Source organism: Mustela putorius, unplaced genomic scaffold (assembly GCF_011764305.1).
Source record: "Mustela putorius furo isolate JIRA1106 unplaced genomic scaffold, ASM1176430v1.1 tig00003834_pilon_pilon_pilon, whole genome shotgun sequence".
Taxonomy (NCBI): domain Eukaryota; kingdom Metazoa; phylum Chordata; class Mammalia; order Carnivora; family Mustelidae; genus Mustela; species Mustela putorius.
In genome coordinates, this window is record NW_025421987.1 from 131,671,593 (window position 1) to 131,692,690 (window position 21,098).

Here is a 21,098-nt window from a genome sequence, read left to right on the forward strand (position 1 = left end):
AGGGCTTGACTTGCTCCTGAAGGGGATATGAGAGGACACCGCAGCACCTCTGACTGCAGATGTTACAAAGACCTTAGGATTCCACTTGAATCTGGGGACCGATGTGTGTTTCCGTCATCTTCCACTTTGTGTGTTCTGATAACCCCTCGGTTGTGTTCAGCTGATCCTTGGTCCGAGGGCATGGAAAAGATCCCAGACTTCGGGGTTATTAGTGAGAGGTGTGGGTCATGCTGAAAGCCCTGCCACTCCTGGTTGTGAGACATGGAGCTGGGTTCAGGGAGAGCTTCAGCTTTCCTGCTGGTTCAAGGGTGGTGACATCCGCTGAGATCTCTGCTAAGAACTCTGGCTGAGAGAATGGGTGGGTACAGGGCCTTGTAGACTCTCAGGTGCTTGGTGAGGGCCACTTGCAGGAAGAAATGCATTTCTCTAAATCCTGACTCCTCAGGCCCCTCTCTATTGCTTGACAGTTGGTTTTTAATGTGTCCTTTATTTTCTCTCTCCATGGCCCTGAGCCCGTAAATCCCAAAGAACTTGTCCCAGGGGAAAGCCTAGTAATTAGCTGGTAACTAGCGGCATATTTTTGCCTTCTAGGAGCCAACATGCCCTACAAAGCACAGCCCACCAGCTACGACTATGATGCCCCACTGAGCGAGGCAGGGGACCTCACTGAGAAGTATTTTGCTCTGCGAGACGTCATTCGTAAGGTGGGTGCTTGCTGTGGGCTGGTCTGGGACCAAGCCTGCTTTGGACCAGGCTGGTGACTGCCTGGTGACTGCCATTCTCTCAGCCAGAGTTCTTAGCAGAACTTAATAAAGGCTGGTGTTTAAAAGGGCCTATGAAGGGAGGCCTCAGATGGATTTGGCCTTGAGTCTTGGCCTCTATCTGATTCAGAGTGAGTCTGTGGGTGCGTTCCTCCACTAGTCTGTTCATCCTAAAACCGGAACAATAGCGCCTTGGTTAGTTATCAGGATTAAAAGAACGGCCGTTGGCAGGGCACCTGAGTGGCTCAGTGAGTTAAAGCCTCTGCCTTTGTCTCAGGTCATGATCCCAGGTTTCTGGGATCGAGCACCACATCAGACTGTCTGCTCCGCGGGGGCCTGCTTCCTCCTCTCTTTCTCTGCCTGCCTCTCTGCCTACTTGTGATCTCTGTCTGTCAAATAAATAAAATCTTAAAAAAAAAAAAAAATGGCTGTTGGGCATCCAGGATGGACCCAGCATGTCTGTTGTGCACCAGGCAGTAGCTATTGCAGTTACCTGTACTGAAGGTGGGAAGGTGTGTGTCCACACACAGAGCTGAAGCATGCCGGAGAGCAAATCCGGGCTTTTGTGAGGCGCCGTGCAAAGGGGAGCTATCAGCAATACTTCACTTTTTTCATTTGAGGTAAGTCATTTGCTGCTTCCTTTCAGCCTGCAAGCTCAACTGCTCAGTCCCACTAACATTGTGACCTTTTGAGGCATCCAAAGCACCCAGGTGGGGTTTCCTGTCTCTGCTGTGGGTGAAAAAAAAAAAAAAGAGAGAGAGAGAAAAAACCCACAATTTTTCTGCTCAGTCACCTGAGTTTTGAAGTTAAAAAACAAAGGTTTTCTGCCTATAAATGGTATGGACTTTTGTTTTAAGTATGCCTTAGTCTCAATTTAAGACTAAGTGTTAAAAATTATATTAAGGAGGGCATGAATTGTAGGGAGCAATCCATGTGTTATACGCAAATAGTGAATCACGGAACACTACATCAAAAACTGAAGATATACTGTATGGGGACTAACATCATAATCATAAAAAAATTATATGATGAAATATTTTAAGCGTATTGAAAAATATCAATATGTAACTACTCATAGAATTTATCCATTTCATCTGGATTTTCAGATTTGCGGTTGAAATGTTGTGCACGCTAATTTTTACCATGGCTTTCGTCTCTGCACAATTTAGAGCGTTGACTCCCAAATTCTCTCTTGTATGTTTATTCTGTTTCAAGCCTCACTGTTCCTATCTTTGGTGTTTCCTTCCTTTATCTGAAACTTTGTAACCCAGCCTTTCTTCTTCCCTCCTGTAAATATTTAACGTTATGTATTTCTTTCAAGTACCTCTGTAGCTCCAATTCCTGTGTTGATATGTAGTATATTTATTATAATTTGCTTCTAAAAATGCCTATTTGGATTACTCTTTGGACCTGGAAATGTTCAGAAGTAGTTCAAAAGTAGCAATTATTAAATATAAGTATTTTTTCTGGTTCACTGGTTTCTAACATACGTGCATTCTTGATAGAGAATGTGGTCTGTATGATACCAATCCCTTGAAAGGTGTTGAACCCAGTCCTAGAGCCTGGCGCGTGTCAAACTGAATCAATGTTCCATGCTTTCTTGCAAAGACTGTATGTTTTATAATTGTTGGATAGAATCTATGTCTGTGTTCCTTAGATTGAGTTTATTCATAGTGCTGTTGATATCTTTAATGTCCTTCCTGGCTTTTTGTCCATTTAGTCTGATTTATTGAAAGAATTGTGTTACATATGTCTCTTTATACTTGTGTCAGTTTTTTTTTAAGGTTTTATTTATTTATTTGAGCGAGCACAAGCAGGTTGGGGGGCAAAGGGAGAGGGAGTCCAACATGGGGCTCGATCCCAGGGCCCTGAGATCATGACCTGAACCAAAGGCAAACACTTAGCCGACTGAGCCACCCAGGAGCCCCTAGTTGTGTCAGCTTTGAAGCCATGTTATGAGGTATGCAAACTGAGAATTAAATTCTTCAGTATCATTTATTTAGTATCATTGTGTAGTAACCCTGTATCTCTGATAACACCTTTTATCTTTAAGTCTTTTTTGTCTGATACTAATAAAGTTTACCTGCATTCTTTTGGTTAATATTTACCTGGTGTATCTTTCACAAGACTTTAATTTCAATCTTTTTTTTTTTTTAAGATTTTATTTATTTATTTGTCTGGGTTGGAGGAGCAGCAGGCAGAGGGAGAAGCAGGCTCCCTGCTGAGCAGGGAGCCTGATATGGGACTCGATCCCAGGACCCCAGGATCATGACCTGAGCTAAAGGCCGATGTTTAATCAACTGAGACACCAAGTGTCCTGAATTTCAGTCTTTCAGTATCTTTTTTTTTTTTTTAACATGTCCCTCATTAACAAGAGATAATTTTGAAAAATTTAGTTTGAGCATTTTTGTTTTCTAACTGGTGCATCTATTCATTCTCATTCATTATGATTCTTGATACACATTGATTATTTTCAACTGTCTTATTTTATAATAATCGATTTTTCTACCTTTTCCATTTTGTCTTCTCTTGATTACTTTCTGAGTCTTTTTTTTTTTTTTTTCCTTATTTTATCCCTCATCCATGCCCAGCATCTTCCTCCCAGTTTGGAAGTTATTCACTATATTTCTGTTCTTTTAGTGGTTACCTGCTAAAGTGTAAAATATGTACCCCCACCTCCAAAAAGCACAACTCATAAATATCCCACTCAGTGAATTTATACAAGGTGGACACACCCCTGTAACCAACACATAGCGCCCCAGAGGCCATGCTCATGCTCCTCTCTAGTCATGAACCTTCCATCCCCAGAGCCAATCACTACCCTGACCTCTGTCACCATAGGTTAGTTTTGCCTGTTTTTTGGACTAAAATGGGTTCATACAGTATGCCCGCCTTTATGTCTGACTCAAAACACTTTAACATTCCGTTTTAGCTTATAATAATTTAAAAAACTAATCAGTACAACCATCCAACCAAAACTTTGTCTCATATTAACCCCAGTTACATCTCTCTTGACTTATATGTTATTAATGTCATGCAGTTTAATTCTCTTGGGTTTAGAGTTCATATATTTCAATTCTTTCTTGAAAAAACCCTGGAAGGCATTATTATAATTATTTCAGACACTAATTGACCTGACCCACATTGTCTATTTATCCAGAAGTAATTCCACAATTATTTAGCAAGTTCCCTCTATATCCCAGGCATGGTTTTAGCCACTCATTATATATGACACCTCCTTGTGGGTGAAGCAGGAGTAAAGACTTTAAGGTGGTAGGACAGCCATGTGGGACATCCAGGGTGAGAGTTCAAACAGAATGTCACCAGTAAGAGGGTGGGCATGCATCTGGCATTTTAAAGAACGAGCAAGGAGGCCAGTGTGGCTGGAGCCTAGTGAGCCAAGGGGAGAGAGGTAGGAGATGGTCAGAGACATAGCAGGGAACTGATCCCCTAGGGCCTTATTGACTTTTGGAGGATTTTGGCTTTGACTCTGCGTGAAATGAAGAGACACTGTAGAGCTGAACAGAGTCGTTAAAGGATTGCTCAGGCTGCTATGTGGAGACTAGACTCTGGGAGGCAAGAAAAGGATAGAACAGGAAAATCAAAGGTTTTTGCAGCCATTTAGGTGAGACGGGATTGGAAAAGTTTAAAGATAGCTGTAGAAAACTTTCTCGAAATGGAATGGGTCAATGTTTCTTGCCTCTGACATTCTGATTGATACTACTAAATGGCCCTTCAATGAAATTGTACTCCCATACTTTTACCAATACTGTGAATTATCAGGCTTTTTGACCTTGCCATTTGATAGGTATAAAAGATCATTTTAAAAGAAAACACTGGAATTTCTTTAGTGATGAGTACTAGAGTTGTACACCCTTTCATGCATAAATTGTCCATCCACGTTTCTTTTTCTGTGAACTACTTATGTCAATTCTTTCACAATTTCTCTGTTTGCCTGTTTGTTTTCTGTGTGATTTACAAGAGTTCTATTATTGTGGTATTTTTAACAGTTTGGGGGTTTCTTCATCTTTTTTTTCCTGTAAAAAGCAATCCTGAATTTTTACATAGTGAAATTTACCCTTCTCTCTTTCATGGCTGCTTCCCTAGTCTAGTAGTGTAAATAAATTCCTGTGGAGCACTTAAAATTTTTGTGATTTCATATTTTATGTGGAAATATTGGTGTATATGGAATTGCTGTTTTTGCTGTTGGGAGTGAGGTAGGGATTTAACTTTATTCTTCTCTTAGATTATCAGAGACCTTTAACTGTCTCCAGGTCTGTTTTGCTCCCCAATCTCTTTCCACTGTAAACCATCACCACTATATTTTCTTCTTAATAGATAGGTGACTTTATCACCAAGAACATTAATGCTGTTGCATACACTCTGTTGAGGAACATGAAGAAAGTGATGTATTCAGATATGCATTTCAGAAAGGGTGTTGGATAAGGCAACAAAAATGAATGTGCATTTATTGTTTTTAGTAATCTCTATACCCAACAGAGGGCTCAAACTCACAGTCCCAAGATGAAGAGTCTTATGCTCCCTTAATCGAGCCAGCCAGGCACCCCAAATGTGTATTTAAATGAGTAAGAAAAATCATTACAAATTTAAAACTTTGAAGTTTAAAATAATCACAAACATCACAAAACTTAAAAAAACACACATTTTGGACTTATTAACTATTTAAAATATAACTGCTATCCTTCTTCCCTTACATTCTTTTGGCTGCATGCTATTTTTTGTCTCTGTTATGTTTGTAATCTTTTCCTCTAGAGAGAATGGAAATCTTTCTCTTCGGCGTGGCTGATTGAACTTTGTCTTTTAATCTGTACTGAAAGTTTAGAAAACAGAAAATTTCACATTTTGTTACTGATAATGTTTAGGATCATTAACAAAATTGGGGGAATCTCCAGTTCCTTCCTACATGAGCTGCAGTATTTGGAGGAAATTGCTGCAGACAGGCTCTGGCCCTATACATTTGAAACCCTGTGTCTCCTCCAGAACCTCCATACTTCTGAGGCTGGGTGCCTCAGGGCACCATCAAGTGATACGCAAGTGAGTCAGCATATTGGGTATTAGGAATAATCTGTTACTTGTAATTTACCTATCCATGGAAGTGACAGTGAACTATGTAGATATATTTTACACCCAAATTAAATAAATCTCCACCTCAGCTCTCCTTTGAATTCCAGAAATGCTTTAGCAGGGTCTCTTACGTCAGTAAAAGGGTTATGCGGCACAGAGAAGCTGGAACAAAAGGAGACAAGGTCTTGGCCTGTTGTGGTTAAATTATATTACTTCTGCAAATTTTATAAACACCTATGACCATGTGAGCGCACTGCCAGGATCCTCCCTGCAGACATTTCTGGAGGCAGAAGATGAGCTACAAGGCTGTTGCCATAACCTAGGAATGACATGGTGGCAGGGGCAGCAGGGATTGGAGAGGAAGTCTCTAGATTTGAACAGTGTTAAGGAGGTAAAATTGATGAGATTCAGCAACTGAACACCTGCAGGTATGAGAAAGTATGAGAAATCATTGATTTGTCCAGGTTACAGCTTTGGTTGGATAACTGGATGGGTATTATGGGCAGCAACCACTATAGAGAATTGCAGACAAAACACAGGCTGGGAAGGGGGAGGAGGAAGCAACTTCTGTTCTGGGCTTATGCAGCTCCAGATGCTTCTGGGGACATCCAGGTGGAGGTGTCTATCCAGCAAGTCCCTCTCTTAACTTAAGAGGGAGAAACTCTGGAAGAAGTCATTAGGACAGGGTCCTCAGTGGAAGTAGAGGCTGATGTCCAGGAGAGGTTGGGATTGCCCATGGAGAGCTCATTAAGAAGGACAGGGCAAGCAAAGGCAAACCCAGGGGATCACAAGCATTTAACCCCAGAGAGCATAGTAAGATGAACCCTTGAAGGAGACAGTCTTCAGAAAGCTTTCCCTCTTCTCTTCTTTTAGGTTTGGAAGAGAGAAATTAACTACTTTAAAAGTGGGCTCTTTCTTAGGAGACTTTGTAGATGTTCAATTGGGTGTTTTGTTAAATGATACTCAAAATATTTGCTTGCATTGAGGAAAAGAATAGGATCATAAATACCCCTATATGTAGCTCTTCCTGTCTCTTCCTTCAGCAGAGACTTAACAAGTAGAATGGGTCTCTTTTTTATATCTATTTAAAGAGCAAATTGGGTGTCAGTGGACAATATCTTCCACTAACATGGACGCCCAGGGATAATTTCCCATCAGGCTGCGCAGACCTGTGCTCAGTGATAAAAGGCTCCAGGTGGCCCTCTGCAAACGATTCTTTAAGGTATGACAAAGCTCATGACATTTGCATTTTCTAAGGTATTCTCTTTGGTGTGGGTAAAACTCAACCAGACATGGTTAACACTTTGACCTCGAGGATGAACCATAAGATGTAGGGCAGCAACCTCCTCCTCCCTACCAATCCCTGAGAGGGGCCTTACTCAGGGGTGAGTTTATTTTTGTAATGCTTTTGAATGAATTTAAGACCCATTTTTGAGGAGTTTTGTTACACTTCTTCATAGGGATTCTATGAAAGATAAAAATCCAGATGGCTCTTTGGAGATGGGTCATTTTACAGAAATTAATCAAGTTGTATGTTAAGGACCTTGAAATTGGAGCAAATCTTAGGACTCCTTGAGGTGGGTATTGGGGCTGGGTGAGGATTCAGAATGCTAAAATGACCACAGTGACTTTTAGTATTTCAAAGCTAAATGAAGGGTAGCCTGGGTGACCCACTTGGATAAGCATTTACCTCTTGATCTCAGTTCAGGTCCATAATCTCAGGGCTGTGAGATTGAGCCCCACATCAAGCTCCGTGCTTAGTGTTGAGTCTGCTTGAGATTCTCTCCCTCTCCCTCTACCCCTACCCACCGCTCACACAATCAATCAATCTTCCAAAAAAAGGAAACTTAATGAAGTTTGAAACTTGACCAAGGACCAGTCTACACTGGCTGATTGATTGTCCTTCTTGTTTCATGGATGGAATGACATTAGCTCAGTGAGTAGACACAAGCTGTCTCTTATTGATCCATGGTGCTGGTAGAAACATGGTATTTTATGACTGACAATTAAGGATGACAAAATGAACATTACATAACAAATCGTAGATTTTTAAAGCATTGCCTACACTCTTGTGGCTCTAGTCTTTTCCTTTCCTACAGACTTGGGTTTTCTAGTCTGTCTTCTGGTCATTTCTCTAAAATGATGATCTGATCAGGATGCCTTCCATGGCTTGGCCCCCTATTACCCTCAAGCTTCATTTTTCACTTCTCCCCTTCTTCTACCTTTCGGATGGAGGCATAATACTCCATTGTATATATGGACCATATCCATTCATCTTTTGAAAGGCATCTTGGTTCTTTCCAGAATTTGGCAACTGTGGCCATTTCTGCTATGAATATTGGGGTAGCAATGGCTCTTCCTTTCACTACATCTGTATCTTTGAGGTATATACCCAGTAGTGCAATTGCAGGGTCATAGGGAAGCTCTATTTTTCATTTCTTAAGGAATCTCTACACTGTTTTCCAAAGTGGCTGTACCAACTTACATTCCCACCAACAGTGAAAGAGGGTTCCCCTTTCTCCACATCCTCTGCAACACGTGTTTCCTGTCTTGTTAATTTTGGCTATTCCAACTGGTGTAAAGTGACATTTCAGTGTGGTTTGATTTGAATCTCCCTGATGGCTAACGATGATGAACACTATATATTTTTTAGAGATTTTATTTATTTATTTATTTATTTGAGAGAGAATAAGAGAGCATGCACAAGCCAGGAGAAAGGGCAGAGGGAGAGGTACAAGCAGACTCCCCACTGAGTAGGGATCCCAACGAAGGGCTTGATCCAGGACTCTGCGATAATGACCTGAACCAAAGGCAGATGCTTAACCAACTGAACCACCCAGGTGCCCCTTGGTATACACTAAATTAAGGTTCATATAAAATGCTCCTGTCATATAACCTAGTAACTTCTCACTTGGGCCTTTATTAAAAAGATTTTTTTAGGGGTTCCAGGGTGGCTCAGTCAGTTGAATGTCTGTCTTTGGCTAGGGTTATGATCCATTGGTCCTGGGATTGAGCCCCACATCGGGCTACCGGCTCAGTGGGGAGCCTGCTTCTCCCTCTCCCTCTGCTGCTTCCCCTGCTTGTATTCTCTTTCTCTCTCTGTAAAATCATTAAATAAAATCTTTTTTTAAAAAAAGTATTTGGGGGGGGGCACCTGGGTTAAGCTCAGTGGGTTAAGCCTCTGCCTTCCGCTCAGGTCATGATCTCAGGGTCCTGGGATCAAGCCCTGCATTGGGCTCTCTGCTCAGCAGGGAGCCTGCTTCCCCCTCTCTTTCTGCCTGCCTCTTTGCCTACTTGTGATCCCTCTCTTTGTCAAATAAATAAATAAAATCTTTAAAAAGATGTATATTTTTTGATTATTGACATTTCCTTTTTTTTTAAGATTTATTTATTGATTTGAGTGAGAGCATAAGCAAGGGGAACGGCAAAGGGACAGAGAGAAGCAGACTCCCCACTGAGCAGAGACTTAATCCCAAGACCTGGGGGATCATGGCCCTACCTGAAGGCAGACACTTAACCAACTGAGCCACCTAGGTGCCCCAAAAGGATTTTTTTAAACCAAGATAATACTGTAAACATAAAGTTGTTCATTGCAGTGTTATTTGTAATATCAAAAATTGGAAATGATTTAACTCTTAATACTGAAAGGATGGTCATATCCATTTGAATATAATATGCAATAAATAAAATTATTGTCAATATTTGGTCATGCCAGAAGTACTTTAGGTAAGTAGCAGTAACAAATTGCTACTATCTCTAACCTTACGTGGTATATATGCATAAGGGGAGGGCCAGGAGGAAAAGTGAAAGAGAAAAGGTTCTGTGGGTTTGTTTTTGTCTTTGGAAATATGTTTAGTTAATAGAAGATACTTTCTGTTGTACTATTATTGTACAATAAAGGAAGTCAGATGGAACTGTAGAAACACAACTTAGAGTCAGGAACCCAGCTCACTCCTTTACCCTCTTGATAATCTTGAGCAAGTTCCTTAGTCTAGCCTCTAAAAACAAAATACAATACTGGCTATGAAGGCCTTTGTGAGTGGAAGATGAGATGACAAAACTCCAGAGAAGGACTCCGTCACTGTGAATGAGGTTAATGGTGAATGGAAGTGAATAGGTGAATGGAGGTTAAAGAAGGATGTCCGTATAGTGAGTTTTTCCTCTAATATGGTAGTCCTTGTTAGACTGGACTCTACTTTGACTTTCTAGGTTAGATATGACGTGGTCACTGCTTTGTGCACGTGAATAGGGAACTTTGGAAAACAAATCAGAGTACTCTCAGGTCCCCTCTGTGGATTTGTGTTTTCTGCTTTTCTTGACCAGAAGGTGAGGTGGAGGAGGAAGAGATGGGTAAACGGCCAAAGGAGAATGAATGTGTTCTAGGACTGTAGGGAAGACTGGAAGAGAGCTTTTGTCTGTCTGGGATCAACAGTAATAACTCCTTGGCCTTGCATACATTTTAATACAAATCATGAAGATCATTGTAATGTACTCTTTGAAAAATTCCACAGAAGTATTGATTCATAGAGTATTAGAAATATAAAGGACTTCTAGTTCAAGATGGCTGACTGACCACATACTAATCTCTTCTGCCTTTCAAATGTTATTAAATTATTAAAAAAAAACAAAAAACCTTTTTTTTTTTTTTTTTTAATGAAACCAACAAGGGTGCCTGGGTGGCTTAAGTGTCTGCCTTCAGCTCAGGTCATGATCTCAGGGTTCTGGGATTGAGCCCTGGCTCAGTGGGGAGTCTGCTTCTCCCACTACCCTTCCCCCATGCTCATGCTCTCTCTCTCACTCTCTATATCTCAAATAAATAAGAAAAATCTTTAAAGTGAAGCCAACAAGAAGGAAGCTATCTATGCATGAGAGATTTTAGAAACTTTTTGGAAATAAAAATAGGTGAAGGGGGCTGAGGGAGTAGCATGAGGAACTCTAGGTTCCCAGTGAGTGTGAAAGAGGGTTATAGAAACAGGTAATGAAGTAGATTGTCCTTAAAGAACCCCGGAGAGGGCACCTGGGTGGCTCAGTTGGTTAAGCAACTGCCTTTGGCTCAGGTCACGATCCCAGAGTCCCGGAATTGAGTTCTGTATCAGGCTCCCAGCCTCACCAGGAGTCTGCTTCTCCCTCTGACCTAGTTCCCTCTCTTGCTCTCTCTCAAATAAATAAATAAAATCTTTTTTTTTTTTAAAGATTTTATTTATTTGACAGAGAGAGACCACAAGTAGGCAGAGAAGCAGGCAGAGAGAGAGAGAGAGAGGAGGAAGCAGGCTCCCCGGTAAGCAGAGAGCCCGACGTGGGACTCGATCCCAGGACCCTGAGATCATGACCTGAGCCGAAGGCAGCGGCTTAACCCACTGAGCCACCCAGGCACCCCTAAATCTTTTAAAAAAGAAAAAAAAAAAAAGAACCCCAGAGAACCAGGATCCTGGAAGTGCAGGTGTGTCAAGAGACAGAATGAAACAGCTAAAACTAAGAAGGCTAATTTCCCATCAGGTCCTCCACTCTTCCACCCCTCTTCCAAACAGACTATCAGGGAAGTATCTTTTTAACAGTCAAAAAATCAGAATTTTAAATAAAAGTGCAGCCTGAGAGCAAAGACCCTACATATTATGTCTGACTCCCAAATTATCCTAAAACAGATTTCCCCACTGGACAAGCCTTGCTTCTGCACATAGGGCAGGACTGGCATAGAGAGGATGGTTATGCAAGTGCTGGTGCCTTCATTTGCATTACTATTAAATGTGGTGGGATGGCCAAGGGTGGCCAAATGTTTGAGGACATCCATAAAACCTGTAAAGGGAAAGAGAAGGACCAAAATGAAATAAACAGAAAAATAACATAAAGGCAACAAAAGGCTCAGGGACAGGAATGAAAGATCTTAAGCAAAACAAAACAGACCCTCTCAAATTTATGTCTTTCAGAGACATGAAAAGATGTTTCCACAATATAAGAATGTGATGCTTTGAAAAAGCATATTTTTGTTCCCCCAAATAAAAAATAACCTCCTAGAAATTAGAACTGGAAGACAGAGATGGAAAAGTGAAAAGATGAGAGATAGGGACAATCTAGAATGTCTAATTTACCTTTAAGGGAAAAAGATGGAGAAAAAGAAGATACCAAAGAATTTTTTTCCAAAACAGAAAAGGATATTTGAATTGCACAGAATAATAAATTTAAAATACATATCCAAACACATCCTTGGAAAAATTTAAAACAGAGAGAATAAAACACTTATAAGCTTCTAGGGAGGAAAAAGCCAATCACCTTTGAAAGAACAACAAGCTTGGTATGAATCATACTGGATGATACAGGGAAGACACATCTTCCTGTCTGAGGGAAGATGATTTTCAACATAGAATTCTATAGTCATCCAAATTATCAACTAAATGTGCCATTTTCAGACATTCAAAGTTTTAAAAAATTTTCCTTTCACATACCAGTACTTGGGAAGTACTTGAGATTGCTCCAGTGAAATGAGGTAGTTATAAGATTCTAGAAACAGAAGCTAAAACCAGGAGAACAATAAAGAGAAGTCCCAGAATATCAAGCCTAAAGGAGAGTCAGTCCCTCGGAGTAAGAAGACTTGAGAGTTCCAATAGGGAGTTTCCTAGGGGGGAAGAAGTGTTTGAAAAAACTTGATACCATCTTTGGAAATTTGGAACAACCTATAGAGGTGTTAACCTAAAGGCAGACAGGTAAAAAGAAATGCAATTAGAAACCCCAGGTGTGGGCGCCTGGGTGGCTCAGGTGGTTAAGCCGCTGCCTTCGGCTCAGGTCATGATCTCAGGGTCCTGGGATCGAGTCCCACGTCGGGCTCTCTGCTCAGCGGGGGGCCTGCTTCCCTTCCTCTCTCTGTGATCTCTTCCCTTCCTCTCTCCTACTGTGATCTCTCTCTGTCAAATAAATAAATAAAATCTTTAAAAAAAAAAGAAACCCCAGGTGAGGAAAAAAAAAAACACAAAAAGCTGAACAAGATAGGAAATGCCATCATGGTATATAATACTTAATTTTGCAGAGAGTCATGTTTTTATAATTATAATCATGTGAGCATGAGCACTATTGATTGATGTTGAAGTTAGAGTCAAAATAGAGGTGAAGGGAAGATGTATGGGTACAGGATAGACTGTTTTAACCTTGACAATATAAAGGTATAGCTGATGGTGTGGGGTGGGAGTAGTGAAGAGAGCTCAGGGAAGGATGCAAATAGCCTTAACTTAAAAGGTATGGATACAAAAATAATCTTAACTGATGGAACTAAGAAATAAAGAAATAAAGGTATATTATTTCAAAGGTAACCAGTAGAGAAACTGAAAATGGTGATATAACCAAATTGTCAAGAAAGAGAGATATCCAGAATAGTACAATGGAGCTAAGTTCTCATGTATTAAATCAATGATAATGTTTTAATAGATCAAATAAGAAATCTCAGATAAGTATATTATTTAGAGACCAGAATTGTGAAAAATGGAACAACTAAATGAATTTAAAATGGTTTCCTCTGAAGACTAGAGCTCAGAGAATAGTGAGTCAAGGAGACTATTGCTTTTCATTACAACAGTCTCTTATCTTCCTTCTTAAATTACTTTTAAAAAGGGAAACTGAGGGGTGCCTGGGTGGCTCAGTGGGTTAAGCCACTGCCTTTGGCTCAGGTCATGATCTCAGGGTCCTGGGATCGAGTCCCGCATCGGGCTCTCTGCTCAGCAGGGAGCCTGCTTCTTCCTCTCTCTCTCTCTCTGCCTGCCTCTCCATCTACTTGTGATTTCTCTCTGTCAAATAAATAAATAAAATCTAAAAAAAAAAAAAAAAAAAAAAAGGGAAACTGAAAGGAAGAAAGGGAGGAAGAGAAGAAGGGAAGCGGAAAGAAATGTAAGGAGCTTGAAAGATCATAATGCAACCTACGTGGAGATGGACACAGACTTTCTTTTTTCTTAAGATTTTATTTATTTGTCAGTGAGAGAGAGAACACAAGCAGAGGGAGTAGCAGGCAGAGGGAGAAGCAGGCAGAAGGAGAAGCAGGCTCCCTGCTGAGCAAGGAGCCCCATTCAGGACTCAACCCCAGGACCCTGGGATCATGACCTGAGTCAAAGGCAGACGCTTAACCAACTGAGCCACCCAGGCATCCCTGGACACAAACTTTTAAGACCCGGTACTTACCTCTTCTAACTCTAATGTAAATGTGTGTGTGTGTGTATTTAATATTTAATTTTTATTTTAATTTTACTTTTTATTTAAGAATAATTTCAGAGTTAAAACCAAAGAGTTTTAAGAATAAAAGTAGTACAAAGAGCACTCGAGTATCTCACACCCAGATTTACCCATGTCAGCATTACACTCTGTTGCTTCATCATTTGCCCCTCACCACCTCCTTGGGTTTTCTAAACCACTAGAGGGTTGCATATGTCATGATCCTTTATCCCTAAATACTTCAGTGTGTGTTTCATAATAGGTAGGAATATGCTCATATATAAACCACAGGAGATTTAACACTGATACAAAACTTTAATCTACCAGTAAGATTTAACCTACAAAGAACACTTCTCCCTACTAGGGCTACTTTCTTTCAGCTTCTGTCTTGCTGTAGGCCTTCTTCCTTTTCTCCCCCAACCCCATCTCATCTTCTCCACCTTGTTTTTGTTGTTTCGAAGTCTTTTGTTCTGTAATTATTTGAATGATTCCTGGAGCTTAAAATGCAGGCAAAATACACAGGCACACACTTAGAAGTAAAACCTTTACCCGGCCCTGTCATGGAGAAAGTCTTTTGTTCCTTTGCCTTTCCAAGAATTGCTGGCACTATTGTTTGAGTCTTTGAGCCTCCTTTTGAAAAATGAATTGTATCGCTGTGTTTCTGAGGGTTTAACAGCTTTTTATCTTCTCCTTTTTCCACTCCGGTTTATAGTTTGAAAAAGTACCAGAAGGTGTTATCCCTCCATCTACACCCAAGTTTGCATATGGAAAAGTTGCTCTGAAGAAGGTAAGAGGGCACAAAAACAGAGCTGTTGAGAGTGGGGAAGTGGAAATCGGCAGTTGTGAGTGAAAGTATTACTCTGGGGCATTGGTTCTATTTTTCTGTGAGACTGCTGGGGTGGGTGATGTTTCTGGGAAAATGGGGACATGAGACGTGAGAGGGTATGTGTGCCCGTTGACAAGGTGAGCGCACGGGGCATGAGCAGGGGGATATGGGCATTCTTAGACCATGCAGGTCATTTTGGTTCAATGATTAGTCATCCAAAGGAGCTTCAGGAGCCTTTGTGGGAATAACATGGCACCTTGTTATGGCTGGTGAGGCCATAATTTACTTTTTTTCAGGGGTTCTCAAAAGTCACAGGCATTTTCATAGATCTCTGCACAATTCAGTACACTCCCCTTCATCTCAAAATCATGTCCTAATTTTTGTGCCCTGTGGTTTATATGGTAAATGAGACATCAAGGGGAAAAGCTAAAAATTAATCATAAATAAGAGACATTTTATTCTAGGAAAGAAAAAGAGGGGAGATTTCATTTCCTTCTCAGGAGTGACATAAACCAAAATCAATTTGTTTTGACCATCTTTGTTTTTAGGATTTCCCCTTTTATAATCCCTAACTCCTACATCTGTTAACTCACAAGAAAAAAAAAAAATGAGCAGTTACATATTTCTTAAGAATCTTGATTCTAAAATAGTGTAAGTTTTTATCTTTAACCAAAATGCCAAACATGATTGTATAATTTTTCCGTTCCTAAAGCCCTTTGATATTATGGTTGGTTGAGCTCTCGTAACATTTTCCACCTAGTGTCAGATACAAGTGTTACATTCTACAAAGACTGTGGTCTGTCTGCCTGATAGGAATCTTTATTTAGTTTAATCAGACATTAATCACACTTGTAAAGGGAGCACCTTCTACTTTTTAAGTGCTGCTGCTACTTAAGGAAAAAGTTGATTTGTTTTGGAGCTGTGAGAAATTTATTTTTATGCAACAGAAAATAACTGCAAATATTTAATACAGCAACATGGCAAAACAAAGGAAAACCAATCTCTTTTTTTTAATAAGATTTTATTTATTTCTTCGACAGAGAGATCTCAAGTAGGCAGAGAGGCAGGCAGAGAGAGAGGAGGAAGCAGGCTCCCCGCCGAGCAGAGAGCCCAATGCAGGGGCCCGATCCCAGGACCCCGGGATCATGACCTAAGCCAAAGGCAGAGGCCTTAACCCACTGAGCCACCCAGGCATCCCCGCAAAACCAGCCTTAATACCAAAAATGCATTCTGTTTACCATGAAGGAAAATTGTGTAAGCAGAAATTGATTTTCATTATTAAGGAAACATGTACAATTTCAGGTAGCAAGTTAGCATACAACTGAATTAAATTAATGCTGGACATGGTCGTATAGGATAAAACCTTTTACTGTGAGTTGAATTTCTTTAGCTGTCCAAATAGAAAAACATCCACCTGAGTAGCTGAATTGATGGAATTGTACTTCAGATTTTATGTTCCTTGATCCCACACATCAGCAAGGTAAAGTGACCCTGAAAGTGTTTATGAAATTCACAACCAGTATCACGCTGCAGGAAGTCTGGGGTTTGAAGCCAAACCTAACAGTGAGTGTCTCTGAGAACATGTTTCCTCATCACTAATGTGGGGACAGCCAGGGCAGCCTCCCTGGGTGGCATGAGCACTCCGTGAGGTGTGCGCATAGGGTGCTGTCGCCTGGAGTTTAGTGGGCACTCAGCGCTCAGTAGCTGTTATCGTCCTTATTACTATGTCAGAATAAGCTTCTTGGGGTGCAAGAATACACAGCCATTTGGACTGAATATAATAAGTATTTATTGAGTGTATACTATGTGCTGGGTATTGGGGGACACCATGCCATACAGACCTTGCCCTTATGGAGCTGGCCGTCTGGCAAGGACAGCAAAGGTAAGCAACTAGTCGGTGATGCAGGCGTGGAAAATATGCCCCAGACAAGTTCAGAGGAAGGCACAGCCGTGGCGACTTCCCACAAAGGGGCTGGGGAAGGCTTTACAGAGGAGGTGGCCTCAGAGCCTTGCTCTTCATTTTAAGGGCCTTCTATAAAAGGAGGTTGCATTTGTGAATAGATATGTTTGAAACTTCACGAATACCCTCGGTTGTTTTTCATCCAGAGCCCCTAACTCATGGATGGACGTGACTGAAGGTGACTGGGCAGCATTGAGCGGAATTTGAACCACTTAGATCCACTTAGGGATTTGGGCAAATCCCTTCATCTCTTTGAGAATTTGCCAATGGCATTGTCCTCCACCCTGAGTACCAGGGAGGGGTGACAGGGAGTGAGTGCTGCTTTTGTTTCTTTTCAGTTAAAGACGGTGGAGGACGCGCTGACCATTCTGTGTCCGCCCGGGCCCGTAAAAAGCCTTTATCCCCTGACGTTCATCCAGGTGAAACAGGTAGGCCTCCAGAGTTCCTCTCCTTACAGAAATGTGCTTCCTGCCCTGCCTTGCAGGGCCTGTCCTGAGCCCAGGGACCAGAACTGTAGGCAGATAAATCACATCCCAGGTAAATTCACCACTGATTTCCAGGCTCTCTTCAGTGTTAAGTACTGCATGCTGGGCTGACCTTTCCTATCAGCCTACCTCGCTGTTGCTTATCATCACTCCAATAAGCTCGTAACTCAGCCTGATTCAGCGTGGTTCTGTAGTGCAAGCTATAAACTGAGCACATTTCTGATCTAATTAATCTTTATTACTAAAGGAAAACCACACTGTAATACACAAGACAGTTTAATTATTTGTCCTTGTTAGCTCAAAGGTATGGGACTGTGTTCTTTTTTTTTTTTTTTAGATTTATTTATTTGACAGAGAGAGATCACAAGTAGGCAGAGAGGCAGGCAGAGAGAGTGGGGGAAGCAGGCTCCCCACTGAGCAGAGAGCCTGATGCAGGGCTCCATCCCAGGACCTGAGATCATGACCTGAGCCGAAGGCAGAGGCTTAACCCACTGAGCCACCCAGGTGCCCCAGGACTGTGCTCTTAATATATTAGTTTCTCGGAGAATCTCTTTCCTGCTTTTAAAGAGAACAGAGCAGAGCGTGTATGTGTGTGTGTGTGTGTACGTGTCTGAGTGTGTGTGCATGCATGTATGTGGTTAAGCCAGGCGCTGCCTCAGATTTTTTTAATTTTTATTTTCTTTACGTAGGCTCCATGCCCATCATGGGGCTCAGACTCCTGACCTGAGATCAAGGTCGCATGTTCTACCGACTGAGCCAGCCAAGCGCCCCTCATATGTATTTAAAAATGTTTCCTCGATTTCTTATTTTAGAAATTTTCAAAGCTAAATACGTTGCAAGGAAAGTATCACACGCATATCACTTTCACTTGGATTCACTAAGCACTAGCGGTTGCCTCAGAGCACACGTAGGCAGTCACCTGCCGCCTTTGAACCACTTGAATTTGTGGTCCATATCCTGACGCTTCACCCCTAAATAATAGAGCCTATATTTTTAAGAAAAAGGACATTCTTCTATATAATCACAATATAACGATCACACCTAAAACATTTGACGTTCATATAATCCTATTATTTAATACGCATTCTGTGGTTATGTATCCAGTAATGTACTTCATGGTTAATTGTTTTCGAATCCAGTTTGTAGTCTATGATCACGCATTGCATTTAGTTACAATGTCCCTCTAGTCTTCCTTCATCCGTAGCTGTTCCTAAGTCCTGTCTTTCCTCGCTCCCTTTCTTGCAACATGGACATTTCTGAAGAGTTTGGGCCCGTTGTTTTGTAGCCTGCCCCTCGCGGACTAGACTCAGTAACACATTTTTGGCACGAGCATGACAAAGGCGACGTGTCCCTCTCGGAGTGCCATGTCAGGATGCCTGAGAGGTTCCGTTTGTCCCTTTGTTATGATACTAAGTTTGAACACTTAGTTAGGAATTCAGCCCCATTTTTTGAAATAATGGAAACTTATCTGGGTCCCCCTTCACTGACTGTGGAGATCTCCTTCTGGAAGGCATCTGAACAATAAGATGACAAAACAATGGCATATTTGATCTTAGTTTGGTGTATTTTGCCCTGGTGACTCTTTTTACACTTGTGATTTCAATTCCAACAACTCTGTGATCAGTGAAAGGAGTAGCGAACCCCCTCTCATTAACACTGGGTAGAATTCTTGCTCTAGCTCCGGCCGGCGCCAGCCATGTGTCCTTATCTTTGTCTAGAAAATGCAACCCACCTTCACCTAGTGGGGGAGCACCTCAGGCCAGATGTGGTCACTAGAGCAGCTGAAACCTGGGAAGTGAGTTCCAGGTCAATGTATAGACACTGCATTCGTTGTTCTTGGCAGCCCCTTGTGCTTTGTGATCTCTGGCCGAGGCAGTGCTCTCTGACTGGGGGCTCCCTGGGCCCTGGCTGTTTCAGGTCTGGGGCAAGCCTGCTGAATGTTCATTTCCAGTGAAACCCATGGAGGGCACAGGTGCAGGGAGGAGGTGTAGCCCTGCTCCCCCCGCCCCCGCCCCCCACTCCAGTGACTTTAGTCACCTTCTCCGGGAGGACTGCGGCTTCCGCCCGCCTTGTCGAACCCCGTCACGAAGTGTTCCTCAGCCTCTGAGTTAGGACTTCCCACTCTGGTTACTTTGAAAAGGAAAAAAAGCCAAGAGATGGAGATTTGGGGTCTGGCGGGGAGGTGTCCTTGTGCCTGAAGCCTTGAGTGGTGGCCCCAGTGACATTTCTTGAGTTCAACCCTTTCCTGCAACACAGGAACGTGGGTTAATGTGGGTTTTTTTTTTTTTCCCAGCTCCTCCAAATCACCTTTCCATTTGCCGAGATTCACTCCCTTGCTTTCTGGGCCCGAGACGGGAGGAACTTTTCCTCTGCCACATCTTGGACATCCATTGGATGCTCTTCTGTGGCGGGGTTCGACCTGGCTCACCCTGGCCAGTGTCCACAGCAAGAAGGGCGCCAGCTGAGGCCGAGGTGCTGTTGCGGGCGGGGCTGGTAGTCTGGCCTCTTCCTTTCGGACCAGGGACACCAGCCTCTCTACCACTGTTTGCTGACTTAGCGACAGGCTACACCCCCACCTCTCACTATCTCTGTCCCCACCACCCCCGGCCCTGCACTTTAAACGGTTTCTGATTGACTCTTGTTTTGTATGTTAGAGCACATGTAACCCAAGAACCTGGAAAATGTTTTACTGAACATTCTTGGCTTTGTTGTTGTTATTGTTTTAAGATTTTATTTTTAAACAATCTCTATACCCGACCTCACCACCCCGAGATCAAGAGTCACATGCTCTACCCGCCAAGCAAGCCAGGCACCCCCATTGTCTTTTTTGTTGTTGTAATGTGTTGTGTCATGTTTTTGAGATAACATCGATGACCTCTCGATGTGTATGATAGGATCCCCTGCGTGGTTCTGGGCACATCACTGAACATGTCCCAGAGTCCAGTCTCCTCGTGTGGGAAAGGGCTCTCCGATAAAATGTGGGTTCCTTGCTGTTACTGCTCTGCTAGTGTGTGATCTAAAGATGCCAGCCAGTTCCCTTCATCCAGACTGAACTTTGGTGGGAGGCTGGGGAAACCTCTTACTCCATATGATTTTAGACATGGCTTCACACAGGTCGAGGTGACCTCGTTATCTTTGAAAGACTGATGTGTTTTTCTTGCATCTTTTACTAACCAGTATTTTGGGTTTGTGCTGTACCGAACGACACTTCCTCAAGACTGCAGTGACCCCACTCCCCTGTCGTCGCCCCTCAGCGGAATCCATGACCGGGCCTATGTCGCCGTGGATGGGGTAAGAACCACCTCTGAGCTGTGTGCCTGTCTGCCCCGACAGACCACCTGTGGTCTGCACTTGGTAGCACGGCGTTCAGGGCCATTGCCCACCTTTCCAGACTCAGGCGGTGCGTCTCCTATTGATGTCCCTTGGCTGTTTCCCCTTGCTTGCTGATGTGGTCTCCCCCATGCTCCCTCTCTGCCTGGAGTACACCCCCTCACCCATCTGAACCTGGAGGGGAGTGCTCTCTCTAGGCTGCTCTCCCCAGTCCATGCCATCCTCTCTGCCAGCGGCAGAATGTCACTCATGTCTCCTTTGCTCCTTGAGGACGGGGTCCGAGTTGTACATGCCAGAGCAGTGATTCATTTAACCCTGTGCCTTCATCCCGCGTGAGAAAGCCTGTTTTAAAGGACTGTTCCTGGTAACGGTAGCTACAGTCCACACAGACCTTTGTCTCATAACACAGCAGAGAAACACTCCTTCCACTGAAATAATGATGTAAAAGAACATGTGAAGAGATT

The 21,098-nt window shown here is 42.4% G+C and overlaps 1 protein-coding gene across 3 annotated transcripts in view; it reads left to right on the forward strand.

Annotated features, from left to right (window-relative positions):
• The window catches only part of TMPPE (transmembrane protein with metallophosphoesterase domain), a 76,051-nt gene that overhangs the window by 35,925 nt on the left and 19,028 nt on the right, over positions 1 to 21,098 (forward strand). For all 3 annotated transcript variants that reach the window (XM_045089072.1, XM_004774191.3, XM_004774192.3), the window contains exons 10-13: positions 592 to 704; positions 14,746 to 14,820; positions 17,158 to 17,247; positions 20,482 to 20,595. In XM_045089072.1, coding sequence (XP_044945007.1) covers positions 592 to 704; positions 14,746 to 14,820; positions 17,158 to 17,247; positions 20,482 to 20,595 — 392 coding nt within the window. The remainder of the gene's footprint in view (positions 1 to 591; positions 705 to 14,745; positions 14,821 to 17,157; positions 17,248 to 20,481; positions 20,596 to 21,098) is intronic.